Source organism: Candida margitis, assembly GCF_024628925.1.
Source record: "Candida margitis strain CBS 14175 chromosome Unknown scaffold43, whole genome shotgun sequence".
Classification (NCBI taxonomy): Eukaryota; Fungi; Ascomycota; class Pichiomycetes; order Serinales; family Debaryomycetaceae; genus Lodderomyces; species Lodderomyces margitis.
Genome location: NW_026261913.1, coordinates 65,106 through 92,024, shown reverse-complemented (window position 1 = coordinate 92,024; position 26,919 = coordinate 65,106). Strand labels below are relative to the sequence as shown.

The following is a 26,919-nucleotide window of genomic DNA, read 5'->3' as shown; positions in this document are numbered from 1 at the left end:
TACGTCATCGCAAAAGCAAAAGTATACAAAAATATTACACAAGTAATATAGTCACCATCCCCAATCATATTTGGCCAAAGACTACCCCCAACTCGGTCAATTCTGCATCAGAATACGGAGCAGGTTTAAGGTACCATCTTAGGTTCAAAACCTTGGACTTTTGACACACGAAAATGTGAAGATGCTTGTTATCTCACATACTGCCAATAGCCATACAATTGCGAGAGCAGTATGCCGATTATGCTTTAATTTTCCCCATGCTAGTATACACTGGTGGTACGAGCCAATTGAAGGGAGAACTGATCCACCATTTACAAAGAAAGTCCTCAATTTTAGTTACAGTCTCCCTTTTGGAGTTGTGGGCTATTATTATCCTGGTTATTGCAACATTTGTGTTGCCAGACCCAAATTCAAAGTCGGCTACAGATATGGAAAGGTGGTGTTTGGAAGACTTGAAAAATGCTACACAGACCGTGAGTTGGCTTCAATCTACAAAGATCATCCATTCTGAGTGGATTTATTGCTGCTGTTATGTTATTTTAGGTGTTGTTCGTGGCGTAATTACCAAGTGCACGCCTTGGAGATAGACTTGCTATCATTTGACCATATGTGCCATGCTGGTTTTCGATGTTAGATGACAGCCCCCCTAAAAAGCTCATGAACAAGGGATTGAAGAAGCTTGAGGAATTGATTGAAGCACTCGAAGTGGAAAGAAATGAGGATCCTGAGAAGAAAAAGCAATGGTCTAAGTGAGGACACATGCTAGTTGTATTTTTTTTGATAGTAAAGTCTGTTGGTGAGAAGCATTGACATTGTCTTGGCTTATTTGCTACTTTATAGTTTTCATTAGTTTTAATCGAAAACGTGTTTGCTCAGCTCTTGACACCAATTCTTAATGTAACTTTTATCTTTGGTTCGTTCTCAATGGAGGCCAATGTCTTTCACTTAGGTGACTTGAAGTAATGATTACTTTTAGGGCGTGAGGCGTGATAATCACGTTTCAACCAATTTTGGAAGATTAATTCCATCAAACAGCTAGGAATCACCCTGAACCAGTCCTTCCATTACTCACTATTTCCAGGCAACGATCTGCCAACCAACGTGTTAAATTACCCTTTGTGCAGATTGAATAAGTGTATTTTGAGTCTGAAAATTTCATATTTATAGCAATATAGCACATCCAATTGAGACGCGAACTCCCAACTACAATGCTCAGTATCATCACGCGAAGTATACGGCCTCGTCTGTATAAACTCCCACCGACTTACTACTTTCACCGGCAGTTACATACTACTCGTCCGGTGCGAATTCATCAAATAGTTGAACAGTTTGTGGATGAGCTTAAAGATGACAACGAAAAGGATGATAAAAGCAAAGACAATCGCAACAACAACAACAACAAGAAGGAGTCAGCATTTGATCGCTTTAAATCCTTTCTCACAAAATGTCTCGAGACAATTGGTATAACCATTTCATCAGTTGGGGTATTGGGACTAGCCGGATTTTTGTACCATCGATTTTATAATGATCATGTATTGTGGAAGATGAATCTAGCCTTTGAAAAAGGCGACCCAGCGGCTCAGATAAAGATGCATACGCGGACCCACGATGATAGCAACGATCATTTCATCAATGCCCATTGGGTTGAAAGACCACAACAAAACTTACTTGATGAAATTATTGCTGGCAAGATTATTGGACGATATTTTCTTATTATTGGCGAAAAAGGAACTGGTAAGACTTCATTGATTATGGAAGCAATGAAGAAAGTAGATGGATATAATGTCACCATCTTTGATGCCCATGCAGATCCAGAAATTTTTCGTATTCGATTGGGGAAAGCATTGAATTTCGCCTTTAATGAAGATTACATTGGCTCATTGTTCTCGATAAGAGGGCCTAGAGATACCACGGCTCTTTTGGATATCGAAAGAGCGTTTAGCAAGTTGGAAGAATTGGCAATTCAACGTGTAGGTAAGATTAAACGACCCTTGATTATGATTATCAACAATTCACATTTGATTAAAGAGAATGAAGAAGGGGTCAAATTGTTGGAGTTGTTGCAACAAAAGGCCGAATCTCTTAGTGGACTGGGGTTGCTCACAATGGTGTTCAATAGTGACGACTATTGGGTTTATGAGAAACTAAAACAATTAGGCACTAGGTTAGAGTTGATAAATGTGCGTGATTTCAACCGATATGAAACTGTTAATGCGCTCAAATTCATTCGTCACCGGTATTTCCCGCTGGATAAAGTTTTGAAAGATGACATGTGTAATGCAGTTTACGATTTAATTGGCGGTCGGCCCCAACATATAACTCAAGTGGCTCGTCACAATGACATTATTAAAGCGTGTCACGAGATTATTGACCGAGAAAAGACTTGGTTTCTTAACCAATGCGGGTTACTTGGCCTGGATATGGATGACGATGTGATGGAAAGTGGTAAATTTTCGACTAGTGCCATGCTACTAATGAGGGAATTCGTTGAGATGGATAGAAATAGAATGAACACTTTGATTACTAGTGAGAAATCCCGAGACTTTACTGAACATCAGTTACCGGAGTTACCCCTTTGGCGAGCGCGTCAAATCATGACCCGTGCTGACTATATCCAGCGGTACGATAACTTGAATATATTCACCATGGATTCTGAATCTCGAGTGCGGGCAGATTCTGTACCCATGATGCGAGCGTTCCATGAGATTGCTTCACAACCCCATTTTGATGAGTTGTTGGAAGATACTATTGATCGAGTCGGTGATATCGAATCGTTGGGAAGGACAAGGGAGGTTGTGATGAAGGACTTGAATTTGGGTAGCAAGTATATGTTGCAACGAAACAATGGTGAAGAAGTGGCAATGACAATGATTAAATCAGCCAAAGAAGCTGATTTACATGGAGACTTTGACGAGTATAATGAAGAAGCAGAGAGCAAAGCCGACATATCAAGAGGGCGAGCAGAGACAGAGACGGAAGAAGACCATGTGGATGAGGATGATTTGTATTTGGAAGAGATTAACAGGAAAGATTCACGAAAATGGTGGAAAAAGAGGATGCAAAAGTTTGATCAGCTATATTTACCAGAAAAATATAGGCATGGCCATGAAGATGATATCGATTTAAATCGGGTTGATGAAAAGTAAACGAGGAATAGTTGTTGAACATTGGGAAGATTTTTACTTTCACGTATATATGTAAATGAAATTGACTCTTTTGCATTGATGAACTTGTTCTTTTTGCTTGCCCTTTTGAAAATTTTGTTACACTGTGTCTTCTTTTGTCAATTTTTGACCAACAAAAATCAATTGGTTGGGGGAGAAGAACAGAGCCATTATTCGACCACTTTCCCCTTCCAATGACGAAAAAAGCTAGCCCGTTATTTATTTCATCGAAAGACACGCTACAGCATATCCTTGACAGATACGACCATTTTCTATTTGACTGTGATGGTGTCATTTGGTTGGGCGAAGCGTTGATCCCAGGAGCTGCTGAATTCATCCAATTACTAGTAAACAACAATAAGCAGCTTGCCTTTGTTACCAATAACTCCTCAAACTCACGGAATACATATCTACGCAAGTTTGCCAAGCTAGGGATTCCCAATATCACCAAGGACATGTTATACCCAACGTGTTATTCAGCAGCTTTGGAAGTACGAGATCAATTGAAGGTGCCGTTGGGGTCGAAAGTATGGGTGTTGGGAGATCACGGGATTGAAGAAGAGTTACAAGAGATGGGGTATGTGACATTAGGTTGTAACGACCCAAAGTTGGATAATTTGGATTTAGACAGTTCGATATTAGAGGTTGATTCCGAAGTTAGGGCTATCGTTGTTGGGTCGACTAAAGAATTCAATTATATGCGGATTTCCCTGACTTTGCAGTACTTGCTACACAATGACAAGGAAATTCCCTTTATTGGCTGTAATATTGATCGTACATACCCTGGTCCACATGGATTAATTTTACCTGCCGGCGGTAGTGTGGTCAATTATATGTCCTATACCGCCGATCGAGATTTCATCAATGTTGGTAAACCAAGTACTCAATTTTTAGACATTATCTTGCAGGATAAGCACTTTGATAGAGATAGGACATTGATGATTGGGGATACGTTGTACACTGACATTAAATTCGGCAATGATGGGGGTTTGGGTGATGGGCGTGGTAGTTTGTTGGTGCTTTCTGGAGGTACAAAGTTGAAGGACTTGCAAAACTTAATTGATAGACAGAGTTCTAAACTAGATGAAAGCTTAGTACCTCTGTTTTATGCTGAATCGATAGGACAGTTAGCCCAGTTGTCATAGAGTAGTAAACATATAGATGATAGATTTTTGATTTTTGCACGCGCGTAAAATCCTCTCACAACCGAACTGATTACAATTCAACAGCCCCCACGCTACACGCCACAAACACTCTGACAGTTCAACAAATCGATATCTCACACATTATTTTATTTAATTTTGCCACCGACAACTACTCCAGACACAAATCACTTTTCAACTTTAAAACATTTCTATGTCCGATGTTTAATTTCACAGGGGAGTCAAAGAGACGGAATGTCAACTTGGGAGATAAAAAACGAACCGGGTTTGGTGGATTCGGCACCAATGCGTTTTTGGAACAATCACGTAAGGAACGAGAAGAACGGGAGCAACAACGACTTCGTGAGAAGTCGGCACTTACATTACAACAGTCGATCAAGCTATATTTAAAATCAAAGGATGAGAATCGGGAACTACTTGATGATTGGCTCATGACTGATTTCAACGAGGTTGAATTTTGGAATTACATATATCAATTCACGGTGATAGTACGATGGTTTACACTGAAGGGTCAGAGTGAACAGGAGGAATTAATACAAGTGGTGGAGAAACTATTGGGTGAGTTGAAAGGCGAAGAGTTGAAATTAGATATACTGGGCGAGAGAGTGGCAACTTTGTTTTATCTCGGCCAGTTTTTATCGAGCCGGCTTTCGTCCAGGGATGTAGACGATTCACTAAAACGGCCCATATTTGAACTCATCAAGGTGTTGCATACAAAGTACCACTTTGCTTCTGGCTTTTTGCTATCACAACTTGGCCAATATATTCAATTGCAACGGCAACAACTGCTGAACCAAGAGAAATTACATGATATTCTAGATTTTACATACATGATAGCTTGGCATCTACTCAATAGTCAAGCTTCATCTTTTGAATCTTCGATTGTTCAAATTCTTGCACTTGATGTCTACACCGGACCCAATGACTATTACTTGCAAGTATTGCGAGACTTCGCGATAAAGAAACAAACTCAAATCGATGAATATTTAAAAGTAAACGAATCTATGAGGGATAAAGTCTTGTACATGGTGGTCAATTTTTTGATTGTCCACGGTGGTGGTGACTTTGCCATTCAAGACTTGGAATTGATCCATCTTCTATTGAAATATAATCAAGCCATGGTGTTGGACAACTACCCCGATGATAGCGAATCGCAACAAATGAAGGATAAAGGGTTGAGTGCAATTGTTTTACCACCGGCGAAAATAGAGGTAATGAAAAGGATGTATACGGCTGGGTTTCTTCAAAAAGTGCTTAAATTGGTGCAAGAAAAACATACAGTATCTTTCGAGATACTTTCCAGACTCCTTGCGTTACAACCTTCATGGAAGCAGCTGGTTCTCAATCAAATTTGTATTGAGCCTAAAAATATATTAACGATTTGTGCCCATTTTCTTAAACGTGCTCAACAACTTTCAGAACCGTCGTTTGAATCGTTGGAGGAAGCATTTCTTTCGCATGACTTTTTTGATAGCTTATTGTTTTTTGAAGAAGTTTATTCGTACTGGCTTATAGTGTCCAACGATACTGAATCATTTGAACAAACAGGGATTAATGAGGAATTGGTGGTTGACTTTTGCAAATTTCTAAAACCTTTGTGCACTTGTTTGGTTATGAAGCCTGATTTAGGCACTAAATATGTTCGCCAAAAGACATTTACTTTAGTGGATCAGTTGTATTTGAAGAACTTGCGGTTGAAATTTCTCCCCGCTAATTTTTGGCTAACCGCGCAGCGAAACTATAATTTTGATAGATTACTTAGTTACGTCATTCAGGATTATACGGCAGATTTGGCTGGTGCTGATGATGAGGATGATGATGATAGAGAGAGGGAAGCGTTTTTACAAAATATGCCCAGTATTTATCGAGAAATGCTTACATTACTAAAACATGTCCCCTATTTTATTCCCTTCAACGATCGGGTTAAAATTTTCCAGCAATTGATCGAAGTTGATAGTCAGAATAGCTCACCGTACTGGGGGTTTATGGAACCACGGGTTAAAGCTGAAATTAGACGACAGAATTTACTACAAGATGCATTTGAAGCATTTAGTAAAATGGGCAACCTGTTCAAGAATAGAATTCAAGTGGAATTTTTCAATGAGTATGGACCCGAGGTAGGAATTGATGGAGGTGGTATTACCAAGGAGTTTTTAACCAGTGTAGTACAAGAAGGATTTGATCCAGCCCAGGGGCTTTTTAAAGAAACTTTAGATAATCAAATATATCCCAATGAGGAAGTATGTCTCAAGATGAAATTGGGACAAGATGTTTATGATGCAAGAGGCAAGTTGGAATATATTCAGTTTATGGGAATGTGTGTTGGCAAATGTTTGTATGAGAGTGTCTTGATTGATGTATCATTTGCTCCCTTTTTTATAAACAAATGGTGTATGGATGGATTTAAAAACACCATTAATGATTTAAGCTATCTTGATGGACAATTGTTTAAAAGCTTGATTAAATTGTCGCACATGTCCAGCGAGGAGCTACAAGAGTTGGATTTGGTGTTTGCCATTGATGAAAAAGTTGATGGTCAAACATACACTTTTGAATTAATACCCAATGGTAAATCGACCAAAGTCAACAAATCAAATGTTCAGTATTATCTTCATAAATTTGCCGACTTTAAATTAAACCAATTGTTATTGCCACAAACTAAAGCATTTCTTTCAGGACTATTTTCAATCATTCCGCGTAAATGGTTTATAATGTTTGATTATTATGAATTACAAATGTTAATCTCAGGAGGGAAAAAGGATGTTGATGTAAATGATTGGAAATTGAATGTGGAATATGGAGGATATTTATCTAATGATGTCAGTATTGGATACTTTTGGGAAATTGTTGATGAAATGACTCCACAAGAAAAGTCGAAATTGATTAAATTTGTCACTTCGGTGAGTAGAGCTCCATTGCTTGGGTTTTCGGCGTTGAATCCTAAATTTGGTATACGAAATTCAGGAAGAGATGTAACTAGACTACCGACAGCTTCAACTTGTGTTAATTTGTTGAAATTACCTGATTATCAAGATAAACAAATCATGAGGGAGAAATTGCTTTACGCTATAAATACCGAATCTGGATTCGATTTATCTTAAGAAAGAGAGAGAGAAAGAGAGAGATGGGGGTTAATAAAGTGAGTGCGTTAAATATTATACACGTTTATAGAAATAAAATAAAGAAAACTAACAATGGATCTGGGTGGCCAATATATATTGATCATCTTCTCGTCTTTCCCTTGTTCTTTAACAATACCTTTTGCTTAACCTTTTCAGTCTCCTCTTCACTTTCACTTTCACTTTGGCTTTCCATTTCTTCATCTTCACTCATCATCTCTTCATCTTCCTCCTCCTCCTCTTCCAATTCTTCCTCTTCTATAGCATTCTCCTTAGCTGCTTGTTTCTCGGCCTTTCTTCTCAACTCGACTTCTCTTAATCTCAACAACTCTGGATTATCTTCAACCAATTTCTTATCAGCAGCAAAATCTCTTTCCTTGTTATCCTTCATTCTATTCTTGTAGAATGCTCTTTCTCTCTTTTGTCTAATTTCTTCTATTCTGCTCATACCTTTCAATGTAGTAGCCACAAGATCTCTATTATATCTAACTGGAACATTTCTTCTAGCAGCAAAAGTTAAAGTCGAATCAACCACCAATTCTTTACCAGCAGCTTTTCTGAATGCTTTGGTCCATCTCAATTTACGTGGATTACGACGTTGTTTGAAGGCTTTATGACATTTTGAACGACAGAATCTAAATTCTTTAGCATCATTACGAACAAAAGTTATCCCATGAAGTGGGTATACAGGTGATGAACAGAAGTGACACTGATAAACTCTCATCTTATTCTTTTAGGTATGTAGTTGTGTATGTGTGTGTATGTGTATGTATATGTATATGAATGTAAATAGCAGTGGTAATTTTTCCCAAGTATGAATCTTCTCAAACAAATCTGCTCTTATGTATGAGGATGACCAGGCAGTAGAGTGGGTACTATTTCTTCTTTTCTTTTGGGGTTGTGTAAAAATAGGAAAAAGGAATATATTATATATATTTGAGATGAGTTGAAGAAATTCTTTTTCTTCTTCTTCGAGATGTTTTGTGTTACAATTCAAATTGAAACAAATTTTCCATCCAAAGATCATCAACTACTAGACCAGACCAGACCAGACCAAACCAAGCCAAACCATAAGTTCAGTCTACTTACTCCTTTATACCTACACATATCATCAGCTATAGAACATATCAATTATGGCACCTTTACAAGCACCTATACTTCCCATACCTGGTGAAACTGACCAAGCACAACAGCAGCAACAACTTCAACAACAACAACAGCCACCATATTACACGGGTCAACTTCAAAAGAAACAAGCAGCAGAAGGATCAGTAGAATGGTACTTTGATCAAGGAGCCAACTGGATGGGTGATCATCCATGGATAACTGGGTTTGGTGCGTTGACAGTTGCTTATTTTGCCGCTGGATTAGTTAAGTCGAACAAACCTGGTCTCAATGGTAAAGCCTTCCATAGAGGTGGATTTGGATCTAAAATGACTCCCAAGGAAGCATTATTGATTTTGAATTTGAAAGAAACCAATTTAAGTAAAATGAAATTAAAAGAACAACATAGAAGATTAATGATGGCAAACCATCCTGATAAAGGTGGATCATCATATTTGGCGACCAAAGTAAATGAAGCTAAAGAATGTTTGGAGAAGAGAGGTGGAATGAAGGCCAAGTAAGAAAGGAGTGTGGTGTGTAATGAGAGAAGAGGGTCGTAGAAGTGATGATAGATTTATAAACGGTGACCAATTGGTAGTAATACTACTATATGTATATATATATATATACATATACCTTGTGAATAGTTGTGATTTTAGTAATACGATTTAGTATTTAAAGAGATCTTACACAATGAAGAGTTGAATCGTAGTACCTATTGGCCAACAACTAAAGATGTAGATGTAGATATAGAAAGTGTAGTTGAACCAATAACGCCGAGATTTAAAAATAGCCGACACTCTTTGTCACTCACTCAACAGACAGACAGAAAGAAAAAAAAACTTACACAACAACACAACAACAACACATCACGACCAACTATCATTGAAGTCAGACTTTTTCTTAATACACACCACTACTTGATAAACACTCAGCCTCCTCTTCCATAGTCATATCATATTAGCTCTAGCAACCACACACACACCTTGAATTCAAACACAGATCAAGAAACAATTCATTGCTAAGCATTCCTCCCAAACTTCCAAGCCTCGATTCAATTCAGTTCAGATGACCACTTATGAGAAGATCGTAAAGGGGGCGACAAAAGTCAAAGTGGCTGCTCCGAAATCAAAGTACATTGAGCCAATATTGATGGCTACATCTATAGATCACTCAATTGTGTCGGCCGATAACTTTAATACCATAATGAGATCATTACAACAGAGACTACGTGATAGTTCATGGTCAGTGGTTTATAAATCATTAATTGTTATCCATCTTATGATTAGAGAAGGTGATAGAGATGTCACGTTGAAATATTTAGCTGATCAGGGCCATTCAATGTTGAATTTGTCCCTGAGCAACATTGCTAGCAACAATAGTGGCAGTCTTAATGCTGATGTCCGGTTAATTATGAAGTATTCCAAATACCTACACACCAGAGTCAAACAATATGATGCTACTGGGATTGATTACGTGCGCGATGAACGATCAAATAATAGTACTACACAAGAAGGCGGCAGATTACGATCATTAACCATTGAAAGAGGATTATTGAGAGAGACGGAAAGTGTTCAAAAACAAATTGACTCGTTACTCAAGAATAGTTTTATGGAGAATGATATAAACAATGATATAGTTTTGACCGCGTTTAGATTGTTGGTGAATGATTTATTGGCATTATTTCAAGAACTTAATGAAGGGGTGATTAATATATTGGAACATTATTTTGAAATGTCAAAATACGATGCTGAACGATCGTTGAAGGTTTACAAGAAATTTGTTGATCAAACTAAATACGTTATTGATTATTTACGAGTGGCTAAACACCTTGAATATGCTACTAAGTTACATGTTCCAACTATTAAACATGCACCAACGGCATTAACGAGCTCATTGGAGGAGTATTTGGATGATCCTAATTTTGAAATTAATCGTCGTCAGTATTTAGCAGAAAAGGGCAATAAAAAGAACATTGATAGTCCCAAGAAGCCTATTTTCAATACCAGAGATGAGGTAAAACCCACAGCTCAACAACAACAACAACAACAGCAACAACAAGTGCAACAACAACAACCTGCGCAACAAAATATCAGTAATGGTAGTGCCAGTGGAGTTGATAGACATGCATCTTTAGTGGTCCAGCAAACTTATAACCCATGGAATAACATTGCCATACCAGTGTATGCCCAAGCATATACACAAGGGCAAGTAGACCCCTTCCAGCTTCAGCAACAGCAACAGCAACAGCAACAATCCCAGTTACAAGCTCAGCAACAAGCACAGGAACAAGCACAACTTCAAGCGCAACAACAGGCTCAACAAGAGCAAGCACAACAACAAGCCCAGCTTCAAGCTCAACAACAGCAACAACAGGCCCAGCTTCAAGCTCAACAACAGCAACAACAGGCCCAGCTTCAAGCCCAACAGCAGATCCAACAACAACATACTTTTGGCCACCAATCAGGAACTTCGTTGCCACCGATATTTCAAGGACAGCAATATCAATCACCTATGCACACTTCATATACAGGTGCTGGTTTTGGAGGATATGGTAGCCAAACAACTTTACAGCCTCAACAAACCAACCCTACACAACAATCATTACAACCATTACAACAACAAAATACCAATCCCTTTTTGCAACTGGCACAAAATACCCAACAACTACAACAATTTACTTCCACGCAATTCCAACAACAAACGCCTTTACCTTTACAGCATCAAAACACCAATCCTTTTTTTCAGCAAGCACAACAGGCACAAACAGCCCCAGCTGCACCACCACCACCACAACAACAATTTACGCAACAGTTTACTCAACCTCAACCACAACAGCAGTTGTATCAACAATCGCAATCAAGTCCTGGATTGCAAAGACAAAATACTAATCCATTTGCAAAATTAGTTACTGGTCAACAAAATACGCAACAACCACAGGGTATTTTTTTCGGACAACAAACTGGTTCACAACAGCAACCAATTCAACCGTTGCAACATCAATCCACAAACCCATTTGCCTACCGTGCTTTTGATCCAAATACTGATAGTTTGATTTAGAAAGGTCACGAGATAGATAATGGAGGTGAGGTGAGGTGAGGTGAGGTGAGGTGAATGGTTAGGGCAGACATGGACCAACAATTTGCTTAAAATATTTGTTGCCAAATTTGGAATGATTAGTTTTAAAGTTTTTATAGAGTCTTTTTTTGTACAAAATTTCACACATACATATACATACATATGTGAATATATATATTCACTAATTATGTCAAATGAAGTCTTCTCAAAATACAGTAAAAAAGAATACCCTATAATCCCATTGCCCATAATTCCTCATTATACCCTTCAGTCACATTTGCATTCTTACCATACTCTCCTTGCCATCGATTAAACCCGCCTTTCAATACATACACATGAACTTCATTCTCCAAATACAGCTTCACCTTTTCATCTTTAATTTCATCAATTGATCGTAAAAACTTTAAAGTTGAAGAAGGACCTCTTGATTGCGATAACATACAATGAAATACAACATCATGAATTTTTTGCCTATAGATCTTTTGATAAATTTCCGGTAACGTACTGTAGAAATCACCGGCTGGATAGTGCCAACTACCCTTGATGTGACCGCCCATATAGTCAGATTCTCGAACATCAATTATTGCCAAGGGGCCGCTTCCACCATGAGGTGATGCGTTTTTGGTGATCCACGTGTATAGGGTAGGTGGTTTGATGAATTTTAGGTCTGAGATTGAATGTATACGTGACATATGAAGTGCTGTGTATTATGAAAAAGTACAAGGGAAACTATTCAAAGATGGGGTTTTGATTTGGTATAGGTACAATTGTGATAATCATTTGTGAATGATATATGATGTAATAATTTTTAGTGCGGTAGAAATTAAAGCCATGGCGGAAAGAAGGGGTCGGGAATGCAACCGTTTTCTTTTTGTCTTTTGGGTCGATGGACGTCGTCCCGGAGTTAAGTTGTGAGTGTCATTAATTATTACTTTCTACTTCTACTTCTACTTCTACTTCTACTTCTACTTCTACTTTCTATTGTCACATTACATTTTAAGCACACTAACATTCACTCATTCACTCACTCACTCACTCACTCACTCACTTGCAACAACAACAACAATAACAACAACAACAAAAAAAAACCTTTTTACGAATCAATTTTTTTTTTGAAAAAGTTCATTTCAAATCAGTTGATTTCTTTCAATTGGAGTTATTTCTATATTTATAGCTTTTTTTACTTTAAAGCAATCAACCGTAATCCTTATTTTCACAATGGTTAGATTGACTAGAAAACAGACTATTGAAAATGAGTTGAATGGTTCCCCATTAACAAAAACTCTTTCAATGGAATCAATATCTTCGTTGTTTAAACGCAAGAGAAAGAGAGGTGAAGATGATACTGACACAAATAAATCAACATCAGACAATGAAGATGTTACAGAGATGGAAGAAGATGCCACTGAAGAAGGAGAGGAGAAATCAGATGATGTTCACCATCATAACAAGAAAAGAAGGATTAAAACAAAAGAGGAAGAAGAGTTTGAAGCACGTGAAAAGGAATTAGACCAACAACTTCCACCTGAACTTAGAAAATATAGACCAAGAGGTTATTCTTTCAACTTACCACCACAGGGCAGGCCAATTAGAGTTTATGCTGATGGTGTATTTGATTTATTCCATTTGGGTCATATGAAACAATTGGAACAAGCTAAAAAAGCATTTGATAATGTTGAATTGGTTTGCGGAATTCCGTCAGATGTCGAAACTCATAAACGTAAAGGGCTTACTGTGTTGACCGACAAACAAAGATGCGAAACTTTGAAGCAATGCAAATGGGTTGATGAAGTTATTCCTAATGCTCCATGGTGTGTAACTCCGGAATTTTTGCAACAACACAAGATTGATTATGTTGCTCATGACGACTTGCCATATGCCAGTTCTGATAGTGATGATATCTATAAGCCTATAAAGGAGGAAGGCAAGTTTTTAACCACACAAAGAACAAAAGGTATCTCCACCTCAGACATCATAACAAAGATTATACGTGATTATGACAAATATTTAATGAGAAATTTTGCTAGAGGCGCCACAAGAGAAGATTTAAATGTTAGTTGGCTTAAAAAGAATGAACTTGAATTCAAAAAACATATTAATGATTTTAGAACCTACTGGATGAGAAACAAGACAAATATCAACAATGTCAGTAGAGATTTATATTTCGAAATCAGAGAATTTATGCGTGGTCGTAAATTCAATGTCAAGCAGTATTTGGAAACTCACCAAAATGGAGGCCTAAGAAGACTTAATAACAATTCTGCAAACAAGTCATTGACTACTGATGATGAAGATGATTCACCGACAAAGGGAAGTCCATTGTCAGATTTTGCTTCAAAATACATTGGCAATGCCAACAAGGAATTAAACAAGACGGGAAAAGCGTTTATTTCATGGATACAAGGCGACAATGATGATGAAAATGCTTATGATGAGGATGCTGATGAGATTGAAGAGGGAGACGAAGAAGAAATTAAGCCAATTGTAGTCAAGCCAGTGAGAAGAGCTAGACGCAGAAGCAGTAGTGCCGGTAGCTCTGTTGGTATGGCTAGTACTCCAGTCAAATCGAAATCAAAATCAAGTGCATCAAAGAGTTCACTGACAACTACCCCAAAAGCAACAGCCACAGCCACAGCCACAGCCACACCAAAATCAAACACAACATCACAAGCAAAGTCTCTGGCTACACCAAAGACTGCCCTGGCCACACCAAGAAAGAAAACTCCAAGAAGTAAAGCTTCCACCAGTTAAGGTACTTTTGTTTTACATATATATATATATATATCTACTGCATAATTTTGTAATTTATAATATTCCGTCTTTTGTATGTGTGCAGTTCTATCGTAGAGTTGGATTGTATCTCTTTGTTTGGTTATGTAAACTACTCTTGTCTGGTGATAAATATCGCCAAAAAAGTGAAAAAAAGGCGTGAAGAATTATCACCTTATCAAATTACAAGCATATGCCGGACGAACTGATACTCTCCTCTGAATCAACTGCTATGACATCAGACCTTTCAACAATAGATCTACCGACGTCTCAATCACAACCGTCTAAGGAGGAAGTTCAAATACAACTTTTACAACAATTACAAGAACAATTAAAAGTACAACAAGATCTTTTAAATCATCAACACGAAGCTTACATCTTGGATCAAGCTAAACAGCAGCAACACTTGCAACCCGATACTTTACATGCACCTCCACATAATCAACAAGCCACCCATTGGAGTTTCACCCAGGGCTTGATAATTGGTCAATTGAGCGTCATTTTCGTTGTCATTATCTTCATAAAGTTTTTTGTGTTTGCTGATTCGTCAAGCACTCCATCAAAGACAATTATACGTGATGCATCAGGAGTGATAGTTAAACGAGATAAGAAGCAAACTGGTGGTAGTAACAGCAGCAACAATAACAATGGTAATAGCAATAACCAACGCAATTCTTATTTAAATCGAGAAGAAGCAGATGCATCAGCTGAAGATGAACGATTATTGAGCAATCGAGCCAAAGTATCGGCCATTTTAGAAAAGACCTACTATGACGTTCATAATCATTCTTCAGAATCGTTGGATTGGTTTAATGTGCTTATAGCACAAACTATTTCTCATTTCAGAACCGAGGCATTATTAGCTGATAATATCTATCATTCGTTGAATGATTTTCTCGATCAAACTGAATTACCCGATTTTATGGATAAAATTACCTTGACTGAAATTGATATCGGTGATGATTTCCCCATTTTTTCCAATTGTCGAATCAAGCAAAGTAATGAAGATACTGGACGATTAGAAGCTAAAATTGATGTTGATTTATCGGATACATTGACATTGGGCATTGAAACGAAGTTGTTATTGAATCATCCACGGCCATTGACTGCGATTTTACCGGTGGCTTTAACTGTTTCGTTGGTGAGGTTTTCGGGCTGTTTGACTGTGTCGTTGATCAACACTAATGATCAAGAATTTGCTGATCTGAAGAATATCAATAATAATAATAATAACGACCACGAGACTAGCTCTTCTTCAACTATTAATGGCGAAAGAAATGGTGTCCAACAGCAACAGAGCAATGATAACGGTAATGGCGTTGGAACTGCATTGATGTTTTCATTCTCACCTGATTATCGACTAGAATTTGTCGTCAAGTCATTAATTGGATCAAGAGCCAAACTACAAGATGTGCCGAAAATATCCTCCCTTGTTGAAAACAGATTACGAACTTGGTTTATTGAACGATGTGTTGAACCTAGATTTCAAGTTGTTAGATTGCCTTCATTGTGGCCAAGGACGAAAAATACTAGAGAGCCAATTAAAGTTAAAGAAGGCGACGAATAGTGCTGGTTTTTGGAATGTATGGTTCTTTAAATTTATATGTGTATGTATAAATATATCTCTTTATGTACAACTATATGAAAAATTGAGAATCCAATTATGATGTAATGCAGCTGAAATACCTCTGAACCAATTCTTTCAGATGACATCAATCATCAAAAGCTTGGTGTTCTAGATGATGACAAGGAGCAACGCAAAAAAACTAGGAACTAAGTGGCTGCATCCACCAACGTATTGGACAGAAAATGGTACAGTTGTAACAGTAGGAAATACAGTGGTTGAGATTGATTCAGTTTCCAAAGTAGTCATTGTTTGTAAAACGGTTGTTGATTGACTCGACTCAGCAAGATCTGTAATGTGACTTGACTCAGCATGGTTTGCTACTTCGCTTGATTCAGCTTGGTTTGTTGACTGGCTTACCCTTGAATAGGTGTCACTTTCATCAAGAGAAGACATTGTCCCATTGTAACCAGCAGCCGAAGTAGAGGATGTATAGTCACTTTTCTCCAATGAACTCAATGTGACAATTGTTTTCATAGTCGCATTGCTTTCACTATAGCCAGGTTCATCACTTAAACTAGTCTCGGTGGTTTGTTTGCTCTTTGAGGTGATAGTTGTCAACAATTCAGTCGTTTTTGTAACTTCCAACCTAGTAGTTTTAAATGCCGTAGCGCTTTCACGTTGGTCTTCAATTATTGTACTGGTACATTCACTAGATTCAGGTAAAGTTTGGTCAATGGATGCAGAATGATGACTAATTTGTGAAGAATTCCAGAAAGGGACCACTGTATGTGTCTTTTCAGTTGTTGTAGTTTCTGATACTAACTGACTTGTGATGGTGGTACTAATGACTCCTCCGACAGATGGATCCCCACCAGCACTAAGATTAGTCACATTGGTTGAGTTGGCAAATGAAGCCGATCCTTCACTAATTGGCTTGCTTTCAAGAACTGGATCACTGATTGAAAATGCTTCTTCTGAAATTAATGCAGTCACCATAGTTCCCATCACCGTAATTGACCCTTCTATAGTAGGAAAACTTGCTGATTGAGTGGGCAAGTTCAAAATACCAGTCACAGTCGTGTAATTTGCAATAGCAGGCAAGCTCTCCAAGGCGCTAGTTGCAATGAATGATAGTTCCTCTGTTTTATATGAAGTATACGAGTCACTTTCATTATGTTTCCTTGTTGTGGACTCAGAGTAGGAATATGAATCAACCACCGATACATTTTTCGAATAGGAATACTTCATTGACAAAGCATCAGTTATCTCCGTAACAATGTAAACTGCAGTGGCTTCAAGAGACATTGAATATTCTGAAATGGATGATGAAACGTTAGCCAACGTTGACGAGGTTGGCAATGCAGATTCAGTTGAATACACTTCTGAGTCTAAGTCCGATGGGGTTTCGAATGAATTGGTTGACGAATATGATGCAACTTCTGTGGTGCCGGTGCATGAATCTGAGTCTGAGGTACTCACAACTGCTTCAAGTGAGAATGATTCAACTTCAGTTGAAGATGTACTTGCTTGTGAATTTGTGATGGATTCAAATGGCTGAACCGACGAAACAACTCTAACTGAACTGGCACTTGAATTTGAATTGAAAGAAATGTACGAAGAACCCAAAGCAGTTTCCACTGAAGCTGTCAAAAAATTCAAAACTGATACAGAAACAATCTCTTCTGATGAAGTAGTAGCCTCTTCTGATGAAGTAGTAGCCTCTTCTGATGAAGTAGTAGCCTCTTCTGATGAAGTAGTAGCCTCTTCTGATGAAGTAGTAGTTTCCTCTGATGAAACAGTAGTCTCCAATGCAGTTTCTGTTAATCCAGTGGGCAAGTATGAAGTTCTCACATTGGTTCCATTTTTGGTATTGCTTACTACTGAAGTAACATTCTCTATGGAGATGGTCGTTGCAACGGTAGCTACAGTGGTATTCCACATTGAGCTTGACTCAAGTTCACTATCTTGAGATTTAGTCTCTAAGGAGGATTGTGCAGATGATTCATAAACCAATTGATGATAAGTTGTGTTTGTGGACTCAAGCGATGACTCGTATCTTGACTGAACCAGTGGCTCGATTGCTGTTCCCTCTGATGCTTCAGCTAAATTAGTGGCATACAACAGATAAACAATTTCAGATGTTGATAAGGAAGTTGAATTAATAGTGGAGAAATGCGTAGACTGAGTGCTCGATATTGGGGACGAAACGGTTGATTCTGTGCTGTGTTCACTATTGTATTTATCACCAGAGACTATTGCGGAGTTTAATGAGGATTTAGGCGTACCTGTAGTAGTTTGTTCAGTCGATGTTTCTGTGATGTTGTACTTCGACCACTCTGAAGTTTGTTCGTAGTATGATTCTGATTCTGTGGTTATATCGGTTGAGAACGCAATGGAAGTTTCGACGCTAGTTTCAGAAATTGACATCGTAGATGAGCTATCAACAGTTGCAAGTGTTGACATCTCAATGTGCTCAGTAAATAATCCAGTGTTGGCGGGAATTTCAATCAGCGAAGACGAAGATGATGCAGCAACTTCAGACTTTAAGCAAACTGGAATTTTCCAGCAAAAGTTGGGAATAGTTAAATCCAACGTCTTACTATTGTCGAGTACAAAATGGTGATCCATATCTTTGTCGTCTCTTGCATTGGCATTAGCAAAATCGGTATTCACAACGTACCTAAAAGTTGAGTGGAACATCTTTGACCACGATGACAACAGCGATGTGGTTTGATAAGTAAACCCAAAATCATCAGGTAGACAGTAAAGACCCCCGTGCACCGAAGGAGTAATGAAGACAGTCGCATTTATATCGAATGGGTTGCTGTAGTTGAATTTAGCACCAATACCAAATAGTCTCAAGGTGTATGCAACAACATTATTTAAAAACCCCAAGTCAACAGTAATTGACCCATGTCCAAGCATTTCCAATAATTCTGTAGGATCAAGGATCGATTTCATGTGGAAAGTAATCTTCCACAGCGAATCTTTGACAAATTCAACTTTGGAGACTTTGAAATCCATTTTTGGAGAGCCTTTCACATCGGTAGTTCTTTTGTAAATCCAGTCAATGCCAGCAAGCGGGTTCAAGAAACCAGACAGGGGTTTACCAGTATGAGATTCTGAATTGCTTGTTTTCGTCAATTCAATTTTCTTCGTTTCAGTGGTTGTCACCTCAGTATGACTTGGAAGATCACCCTCTGGGGCCGAGACTGTGGAGTGAGTCCAATCAGGAATCCCAAAGGTGAACCCATAGAAGTCCGTAGAACTTCCATCCTCAATACCCACCAGTGGAAATGAAACTTGAAGCGATGATTCGATCGATGGACTTGAAAAGGAATTGGTTGTTTGAGATGGTACATCTAGATCGCCATCAACATTATTAGAATTTTTTGGAAATTCTTCAATATAATATGATACATCTTGTCCTAAACAATTGAATAAATCGGCATCTAATGTAGTAACATCAACTGCATCATACTTGATGCTATTGGTAAAATCAAAATATTCATCCAACTGTTGACCTCCTTTTCCATTTATGGTAGCAGCAACAGTCACGTGAGACACCATACAAATACAAGCGACAAATGTAGGAGTTATTCTTTGCATCAACATGGTTTGGGATGTTTTATCAAGTTTAGAAAGCTGTTAGTATTTTGATAGAGCGACTTTCAGGAAGTTTGTCCTTGCAATTAAGGACAGTTCTACCTCATTTTATATTCCAATGCTTATTGTGAAAAACCTTTTATGAATATAATACTCTTTTGCACCCAAATTACCACTGAACGGTATTTCTATACTCGGGGAATTGCCAAAATATTCTCTTCAGACCTCAACAATTTATAATAGTTGGTTATAATAATATCAGTTTAATGAACTCTAAAAAGAATATTTTGGTAATTCCCCGACTAGTTAATAACATAAGAATATTTTGGGAATTCCCCGAGTGGGTTATAAAATGAGAATATTTTTTTGCAACAATTTCCAAGAAAATATTTTCCTTTACAAAACATACGCCATTGAAAGAAGATATTACTAGCCGGGGAGAGATGAATTTAGGGAAACAGACACCTTAATACTGGATCAAAGAATAATCAACTGTGAATAACCCTCTTTACTGGTTTCTGTTGGACCCTTTACCTTTAAAGTTTGATGTAAAGCGATGCTATTATGCGACATATAAGATCGAATGATTCCTTTGAAAACATCAGCTGTTGCGTAGCAAAATAATTACAATCTCTAGTTTGGTTCAAGTTCATTTTACCAAAATAAGCTTTCCCCAATTCTATTTCAAGAAAGTTTATGTCGAAACTTTTAAGATTCAGTCCCCGGTATACGCCTGTCCAATTTTCAAGAGTCCACTGTGTATTATGTTTCCGATGTAGTTACAATTATGGGTTACAAAAACAACCTTGAAACTGTTCCTGTCTACCCTTGAAAATGTCTACGTTTTGTTTTTACCTCTCTAGTATAGTTACCTAAGCTGAAAGTAGCTATTGGACTTGAAAAGGAATTACTTTTACCAACGAATGACATTTTCAAGTAGATTGTAAGCAACTCTTTGCCACAATTGTTGATTAACAGCCACCTGTTATCACTAAGCTGTTTGTCGACAATTTGTTATAGTCGAAACCATCGAGTCTTGGATTTGAGTATATCCTACAAGATACTTCATAGAAAACGTTATCATTAGTGAAAGTAGATACACCAAATATGGATTCATCGTAGTCATAGAAAAGACAATTGGTATTACATTTCTCTCGTGCTATCATATTGGTCAATGCACTGTTCTTACTGAACTAAACCTGTGACTGAGGCTGAGATTGAGGCTAATCTCATCACTGTCGGCTAAAGAGAAAGGAAAAAAAAAAACAACGCTTCAGGAAACGAAGAAAATTTTTGATTACACTAAGGCACTATTTTACACCACCAACACCAACAACAACAGTAGCAGCCATTGAAGAAAATCAGGCACAAATGGCCACCATGATCAATTCAAGCTTAATACTCGAGTGCTTTGCCGGAACTTTAGTCACTGATGTCAATACTAGAACACAAGCCGAGGCAAAACTTCGAGAGTTGTCTATACAACCAGGGTTTCTTGGATGCTGTCTCGACATTCTAGCTCAACCAGATACGCCGGCTCACGTAAAGAAGGCCGCTGCTGTTTATTTTAAAAACAGAGTGATTAAGTTCTGGAACATCAAAGATGTGTCAAATACACTTCGCATAGATAATGACGAAAGACCAGTTATAAAAGACCGATTATTACCAGTGATTCTTGTCTGTGATTATCACATTAAACAACAATTGATCCCTGTGTTGCGATTATTGATTTCATTGGAGTTTGATAATTGGAACCTGTTGTTGCAACAAACTGGCGAATTATTATCTCAGCTGCAAAACTCAGAAGATCATTTGTACACGGCCATGTTGTGTTTCAAGGAAATCGCCAGAAAGTTCAAGTGGACTGATAATGAAGTTAAAAAGCAAAAATTTTACTCCATTATTAATCAAGTATTTCCCTACTTGTTAACAATTGGGAACTCAATTGTGAAAAATGTAGCCGACGGAGAAGAGATTACTGAGCTCAAAGCAGAGATTTTGAAAATGATACTCAAGTTGTACAAGTATGTGACATATTATGACTTTCCAGAGCAATTACGAACCAGAGACCAAGTGTTTGCTTGGGGTGAATTTCATGCATCTGTAATCAATATGCGTCCTCCAAGTTATGCCACTGGGTTAGACATATCTGAGCAGGAGAAGTCTTTCCTACAAGTTTCTAAATGTTACAAATGGGCTATTGCCAATATTTTGCGTTTATTTATACGATATGCATCATCCAATACCTTGAGCAGAAAGGTTTCTTACAAAGAGTTTCATGATTTATTCATCTCCGAGTTTATCCCTCATTTCATTCAACAGTTTTTAACAATCATTGAGGAATACTGTCAGGGCAAAAGATGGCTAGGAGTGACAGCACTCTATCAGATTCTCGAGTTTTTAAGTCATTGTATTATTGAACTGTCTACTTGGAAATTGATTAAACCTTATTTTGAAACTTTAATTACGCATTTGGTATACCCAGTAATTGTTCCAACTGATCAAATTTTGGAAATTTATGAAGAGGATCCTCAAGAGTACATCAATTTGTGCTTTGATATAACAGGGGACTACGACAATGCAGAATCTGCCGCTTTGGGATTTATCGCCACTGCTTTACACAAACGAAGGAAATCATGTTTGAAACCAATCACCAATCTAATACAAACCGAATTGACCCAATTGCAACAAGCTCAAGAGGAAACTTTGGAAGCGGCAAAGAAGAAGGAAGGTTTGTTGAGAATCTTGGGAAACATCTCGGGATATTTACCAAAGGATGCATCAATTGAGCCAATGTTGTCGTCATTGGTTATTCCTAATTTGAATTCGAAATATGATTTCCTTAAGGCGAGAGCAATTGAAGTTTGTTCACAATTTTCCGATGTTACATTCACCAACCATCAAACTTTGTCGATATTGGTTCGTGGCATTTTGCAAAACTTTGATGATCCAAATGCAACGTTGCCAGTTCAATTCAATAGTGCTTTGGCAATACAGGCATTTATCCCCGTTGATGAATTTAAGCAAGTATTGGCAACGATTGTTTTGCCAACCATGTCCAAGCTCTTGGAAATGTCGAACGAGATTGATAATGACGCCATTTCAGTAGTGATGCAAGAGTGTGTTGAGAATTTCTCAGAACAGTTGCAACCATTTGGAGTCGATTTAATGAGCAAGTTGGTGTCTCAGTTTATGCGTCTTGCGGTTGAGATTAACGATGCTGCTCAAGTTGATGTTGATGATTTCGATGGCAGCTATGACGACCAAGGCGATAAGTCAATGGCAGCTGTAGGGTTCATCAACACCATGATCACCGTCCTTTTGTCATTTGAAAATTCACAAGAAATTTGTATCAAGTTGGAAGAAATATTTTCTCCGGCTATTGAATATGTGTTAAGTCATGAAATGGATGAATTCTATGCTGAAATTGGTGAATTGATGGATAATTCAATCTTTTTGTTGAGAACAATCACTCCATGCATGTGGTCCAGTTTTAATTTATTATACAAGAGTTTTGAAAACGGATCGGCATTAATGTATGTCGAAGAATTGACGCCATGTTTGCAAAATTTTTTAATTTTTGGTAAACAAGAAATCAAGAGTAATGGAGCATTGGCTGAGTCGATGTATTCCATATTGGAAATGATTTCATCCGATGCAGATGAATTGAGTGTTGCTGACTTGAATATCGCTTTTGAAATTGCGCAGACTTTTGTGTTGAGCTTGGAGGATAATGCCACTCCTTTTATTGCTAAATTGATTGCATTTGATCTTGAAAATTTTGACAAGTTGGAAACCAGAAAATTGACCAGTGCTTTCGCTATTAATGCCCTTAATGTAATTATTGCATCGTTGATTTACAATTGTCAAGACACAATCTCCTTGCTTCAACAATCCAACCACTTGGTGCGGTTTTTCAACAAATGGTTTGAGGTGATTCCGCAATTATCGAGAGTCTACGATTTAAAATTATCATTATTGGGGTTGATAAGTTTATCGAAGCTTGATAGTTTACCGCAAGAAATTGTTCAAGAGATATCTCCCAAGTACGTCAAGTTACTAAAGTTACTATCAAAGGCGATTCCCGAGTTGGAAAAGAAACGAAAAGACATTGATGGTTTAAATGGTGACAATCAAGGTCTTCCGACATCAACTAGTTTTGTTAATGACGGTGATGACGAATGGGAAGAAGATTTCGATGATATTGAAGCCAATGAAGCAGGACACGAGGATCAAGATACAAAACTCACTTCTCGGGGCAATGGAGGAGGAGGAGAAGATGATGAAGAAGATCTAGATGAGGATGCCATCCGCCGATACACTGAACTCCTCGAATCAGAAAATGCTGATTTAGCTGCACTGGGTTTCTTTAGCTCAAGTGATGAAGAAATATTTGAAGATCCTTTAGCTACCACGCCATTAGATGAAGTAAACATATTTGAAGTTTTCAAATTGTATTTACATGATCTTCAGCAGAACAATGTAAACCATTTTCAGAAATTGTTTGGTAATTTAAGTGAAGATGATCAGAAGTTGATTGTTGACTTGATCAACATGTGAAGATGATGGATTTGAGGACTGAACAGTAGGTTGATGTAAGATGTCAGTTTTAGCTGCACGAATTTTCATACTCTAGCTGCCACATTATCCATGTATAAAGCTATTATTAAAAAAAAAAAGAGGAAGTATTTATAGAACAAGTTGATGTAAAAATAGCCTGTTCATGTAAGAGAACCAAAAATAGGAGTAATTCCTCTGCTTGCAATAAAGCATGATTTGGGGTAAAGCTGCTTAACCAATTGATTAAAAGGAGTGCTCTCTTTTTCCTCACAAAGCTATTTTTAGGACTTTTCAAGGTCTATTTAAAGCAAACCACACCCTTTGGTTGAGGCTTGGGGAGATGTATTTAAAATATAAGCGTCAAAGCCTCTCTTCCCGGTTACTGATTCTATTTTTAATACTTTCTATAATTAGTGATAGGGTAAAAAGCACAAATAACCGGGACCAATAGGGGTTGCATACAATGAAGCTATTTTTAGACATTTTTTGTAACCTATAATACGACGGTTCCCCACGATAACAACGACACTGCCATCCGCAACGACCACAGAAGCTTTGCTTATTGTTAAGAGAGACCGGTCGGGAAAGGAAAAGGAAAACAACCAGACGGTTATGTAAGCTCAGCCTTGATTGTGCTATAAATAGTTTGACCAGGGTTGGCCGATTTGATCAATGCCACAATTTAGATATGCGCACAGCTAGTAATGAAATCAGTTGTTAGGCTCCTTTACATGGTAACTTCATCTAAGCGTCCAAGTTAACACAAGGCGGTTACATTGTAAAAGTACAAAGAAGCAAAAATAAAAAAAAATACAACTGTTTGTAGGTGGTTCTTATTGTGTATGTGTAACAAATGTGCACGTGTTGTGGCACTTGTATACGAGAAGAGTTTTTAGACCCAAAAGCTAAATTTAGATTGGAAAGAACAATAGGGAAACCAATAAAAATTAAACGCTTATTGTGTTTTGCAATAATATACAAAACCACAGTTTCAGATTTACTCATCTTGTAGAGTCTACTGATGTGGTTGCTAGGATGCAATCATTAGTAGCCGAGAACGAGCAGAAGGTGTGGCTACAGATGCAAGGAAGAAGAGTAAAACTATTGTCATTAGTTGAAATGTGCATGTAATTATAGAAATTTAGACGCCGTAAAATGAAGTTAATTTGTGTAAAAGCCCCACGAGGGACAAAAAAACTTCTAAATACCTGCTGAGGAAGTTTTTAACGTATTTTGCATTATCCATTAGTTCACACAAAAACTAAAGAGTTATGGAAAGAAGTAGAAAACGTGTGCAATACCCGATGTGTGTCTATAGCGTGTATCTATAAATATAAAAGAGGTGCGTTTTTCTTGTCATCTATTTGTGACTGAAGAGATAGATAGATAAATAGACACCCCCATCGTCACTTCATGTGTACAACGTCAAAGACGTTTCCACTTTCAATAGTACATCAAGCTTCTTTCCAATAATCATGAAATTGCTTCAACACGCGCTAATATCTCCTTTCATTATAGCAGCCACGTTTTCATTGAATATCCTACTAACATCAATTGACAATTGGACCTCAAAAGACGTACGGTTTCTCCAATCACATTTACAACAACAGGGCCACAATGTATTATTGATTGCTCCTTTGTATCAGGAAAATTCACACACTTCCCTTGCAACTAAATTCACTATTGGTCTTAAGGATATCAAAGATGGAGGAGAATACGGGCATTTGTTACCGGTACATTACAACTATTATTCAAAAGTGAGCGATCAGAATCAAAAACGAGCCAAACAAGTTGTATTTAAGGAGGAGATTGAGATGAAGTTGTCAGAGGAAGATGGAGACGCAGTTTTACTCAATAACCAGTATGGACAGGATCCTAGTAATCACAATGCGTGGTATGTCAATTGCGATGCCCAGAATGTGTTGAATATTGCCATGAATGTGCTCATTCCCAAATTCTATCCCAATTTTCATCTAGATTTAGTAATGATTGGCCCCAATCAAGGACTAACCCATTCACAACTTGTTACTGACATGATTCAACAAACTAATACCGAAAAAGTTGATGCAATTGCAATCTCAACTCAAGACAATCATCCAATCTATTATCAAGATGAGAAGTACTTTAGAATTGCATTTAATGATGTTGATTTCCAGTTGTCAAAACTGAATGCATTCACCAAAAATATCAAATTGATTGACAGACATGTGATTGCATTGGTGGATAATCTTGTTCAACTAGACAACGAATACGATGGAGCAAAAAGTGGTGGCAGCATTGGATTGCATTTACTGTTTCCCAGTATGAATTTCCGTACTGCACATTGCCAAACTTCTCCATCGACTAAATTGGACTATCAAGTGATGATGACGTCGGATAGGACAGACAAACACAGGGTGATTGCTGATGAAGTAGATGTGTCTGATTTTGAATTGACTTTAAGTGGTCAAATAGTTGAGGTTGAACAAGAAGATGAAGGAAAAGAGGAGGAAAATTCGAAAAATTACGCTAGCTTTAGGATTAAAGAAGAAGCTGCTGATGAGTCTAACCAAGGGGAGCACACCTACAAGAAACGTCGTGATGCCCATGGTGAAAAGGAATCTAATGATGAAAGTATGAAAAGTACTGACTATGTGTTGCTGAATTGCAACATTGCTGTCACTTCGACCAACCCCATCAGTTCGAAAAAGTTGAAGAAACTATTCTATTCAGATTAAAGAACAATTCTTTTAGCGTTATTACTGACTTTTCAATTCTTCTTTTACCCGTGTTCTTTTTTACCTACTTAT

General features: G+C 37.7%; 12 protein-coding genes across 12 annotated transcripts; 9 read left to right on the top strand and 3 right to left on the bottom strand. All coding sequences in view use genetic code 12, as the record gives it.

The window, feature by feature from the left end:
• Positions 1 to 1,208: 1,208 nt before the first annotated feature.
• On the top strand, positions 1,209 to 3,146 carry CANMA_005159 (uncharacterized protein; the record flags this gene model as incomplete). Its single annotated transcript, XM_051817511.1, has 2 exons — positions 1,209 to 1,242; positions 1,321 to 3,146. The coding sequence occupies 2 exons, from the start codon at positions 1,209 to 1,211 to the stop codon at positions 3,144 to 3,146; spliced, it is 1,860 nt and encodes a 619-aa protein (XP_051669291.1).
• A 212-nt stretch (positions 3,147 to 3,358) lies between these two features.
• Positions 3,359 to 4,309, top strand: CANMA_005158 (uncharacterized protein; the record flags this gene model as incomplete). The annotated part of the gene is made up of 1 exon (XM_051817510.1): positions 3,359 to 4,309. The coding sequence occupies one exon, from the start codon at positions 3,359 to 3,361 to the stop codon at positions 4,307 to 4,309; it is 951 nt and encodes a 316-aa protein (XP_051669290.1).
• Positions 4,310 to 4,527: 218 nt separating this feature from the next.
• CANMA_005157 (ubiquitin-ubiquitin ligase) lies at positions 4,528 to 7,428 on the top strand (the record flags this gene model as incomplete). The annotated part of the gene is made up of 1 exon (XM_051817509.1): positions 4,528 to 7,428. The coding sequence occupies one exon, from the start codon at positions 4,528 to 4,530 to the stop codon at positions 7,426 to 7,428; it is 2,901 nt and encodes a 966-aa protein (XP_051669289.1).
• A 121-nt stretch (positions 7,429 to 7,549) lies between these two features.
• On the bottom strand, positions 7,550 to 8,170 carry RLP24 (ATPase-activating ribosome biosynthesis protein; the record flags this gene model as incomplete). The annotated part of the gene is made up of 1 exon (XM_051817508.1): positions 7,550 to 8,170. One exon carries the CDS (start codon positions 8,168 to 8,170, stop codon positions 7,550 to 7,552), a length of 621 nt encoding a protein of 206 aa, XP_051669288.1.
• Positions 8,171 to 8,579: 409 nt separating this feature from the next.
• Positions 8,580 to 9,071, top strand: PAM18 (Pam18p; the record flags this gene model as incomplete). Its single annotated transcript, XM_051817507.1, has 1 exon — positions 8,580 to 9,071. The coding sequence occupies one exon, from the start codon at positions 8,580 to 8,582 to the stop codon at positions 9,069 to 9,071; it is 492 nt and encodes a 163-aa protein (XP_051669287.1).
• A 547-nt stretch (positions 9,072 to 9,618) lies between these two features.
• On the top strand, positions 9,619 to 11,610 carry CANMA_005154 (uncharacterized protein; the record flags this gene model as incomplete). The annotated part of the gene is made up of 1 exon (XM_051817506.1): positions 9,619 to 11,610. The coding sequence occupies one exon, from the start codon at positions 9,619 to 9,621 to the stop codon at positions 11,608 to 11,610; it is 1,992 nt and encodes a 663-aa protein (XP_051669286.1).
• Positions 11,611 to 11,858: 248 nt separating this feature from the next.
• Positions 11,859 to 12,320, bottom strand: CANMA_005153 (phosphatase; the record flags this gene model as incomplete). The annotated part of the gene is made up of 1 exon (XM_051817505.1): positions 11,859 to 12,320. One exon carries the CDS (start codon positions 12,318 to 12,320, stop codon positions 11,859 to 11,861), a length of 462 nt encoding a protein of 153 aa, XP_051669285.1.
• A 526-nt stretch (positions 12,321 to 12,846) lies between these two features.
• Positions 12,847 to 14,379, top strand: PCT1 (choline-phosphate cytidylyltransferase; the record flags this gene model as incomplete). Its single annotated transcript, XM_051817504.1, has 1 exon — positions 12,847 to 14,379. One exon carries the CDS (start codon positions 12,847 to 12,849, stop codon positions 14,377 to 14,379), a length of 1,533 nt encoding a protein of 510 aa, XP_051669284.1.
• A 211-nt stretch (positions 14,380 to 14,590) lies between these two features.
• CANMA_005151 (ERMES complex subunit) lies at positions 14,591 to 15,964 on the top strand (the record flags this gene model as incomplete). The annotated part of the gene is made up of 1 exon (XM_051817503.1): positions 14,591 to 15,964. The coding sequence occupies one exon, from the start codon at positions 14,591 to 14,593 to the stop codon at positions 15,962 to 15,964; it is 1,374 nt and encodes a 457-aa protein (XP_051669283.1).
• A 168-nt stretch (positions 15,965 to 16,132) lies between these two features.
• On the bottom strand, positions 16,133 to 19,579 carry CANMA_005150 (uncharacterized protein; the record flags this gene model as incomplete). The annotated part of the gene is made up of 1 exon (XM_051817501.1): positions 16,133 to 19,579. One exon carries the CDS (start codon positions 19,577 to 19,579, stop codon positions 16,133 to 16,135), a length of 3,447 nt encoding a protein of 1,148 aa, XP_051669282.1.
• A 1,371-nt stretch (positions 19,580 to 20,950) lies between these two features.
• On the top strand, positions 20,951 to 24,130 carry NMD5 (Nmd5p; the record flags this gene model as incomplete). The annotated part of the gene is made up of 1 exon (XM_051817500.1): positions 20,951 to 24,130. The coding sequence occupies one exon, from the start codon at positions 20,951 to 20,953 to the stop codon at positions 24,128 to 24,130; it is 3,180 nt and encodes a 1,059-aa protein (XP_051669281.1).
• A 1,475-nt stretch (positions 24,131 to 25,605) lies between these two features.
• CANMA_005148 (uncharacterized protein) lies at positions 25,606 to 26,847 on the top strand (the record flags this gene model as incomplete). The annotated part of the gene is made up of 1 exon (XM_051817499.1): positions 25,606 to 26,847. One exon carries the CDS (start codon positions 25,606 to 25,608, stop codon positions 26,845 to 26,847), a length of 1,242 nt encoding a protein of 413 aa, XP_051669280.1.
• Between the last annotated feature and the right edge of the window lie 72 nt (positions 26,848 to 26,919).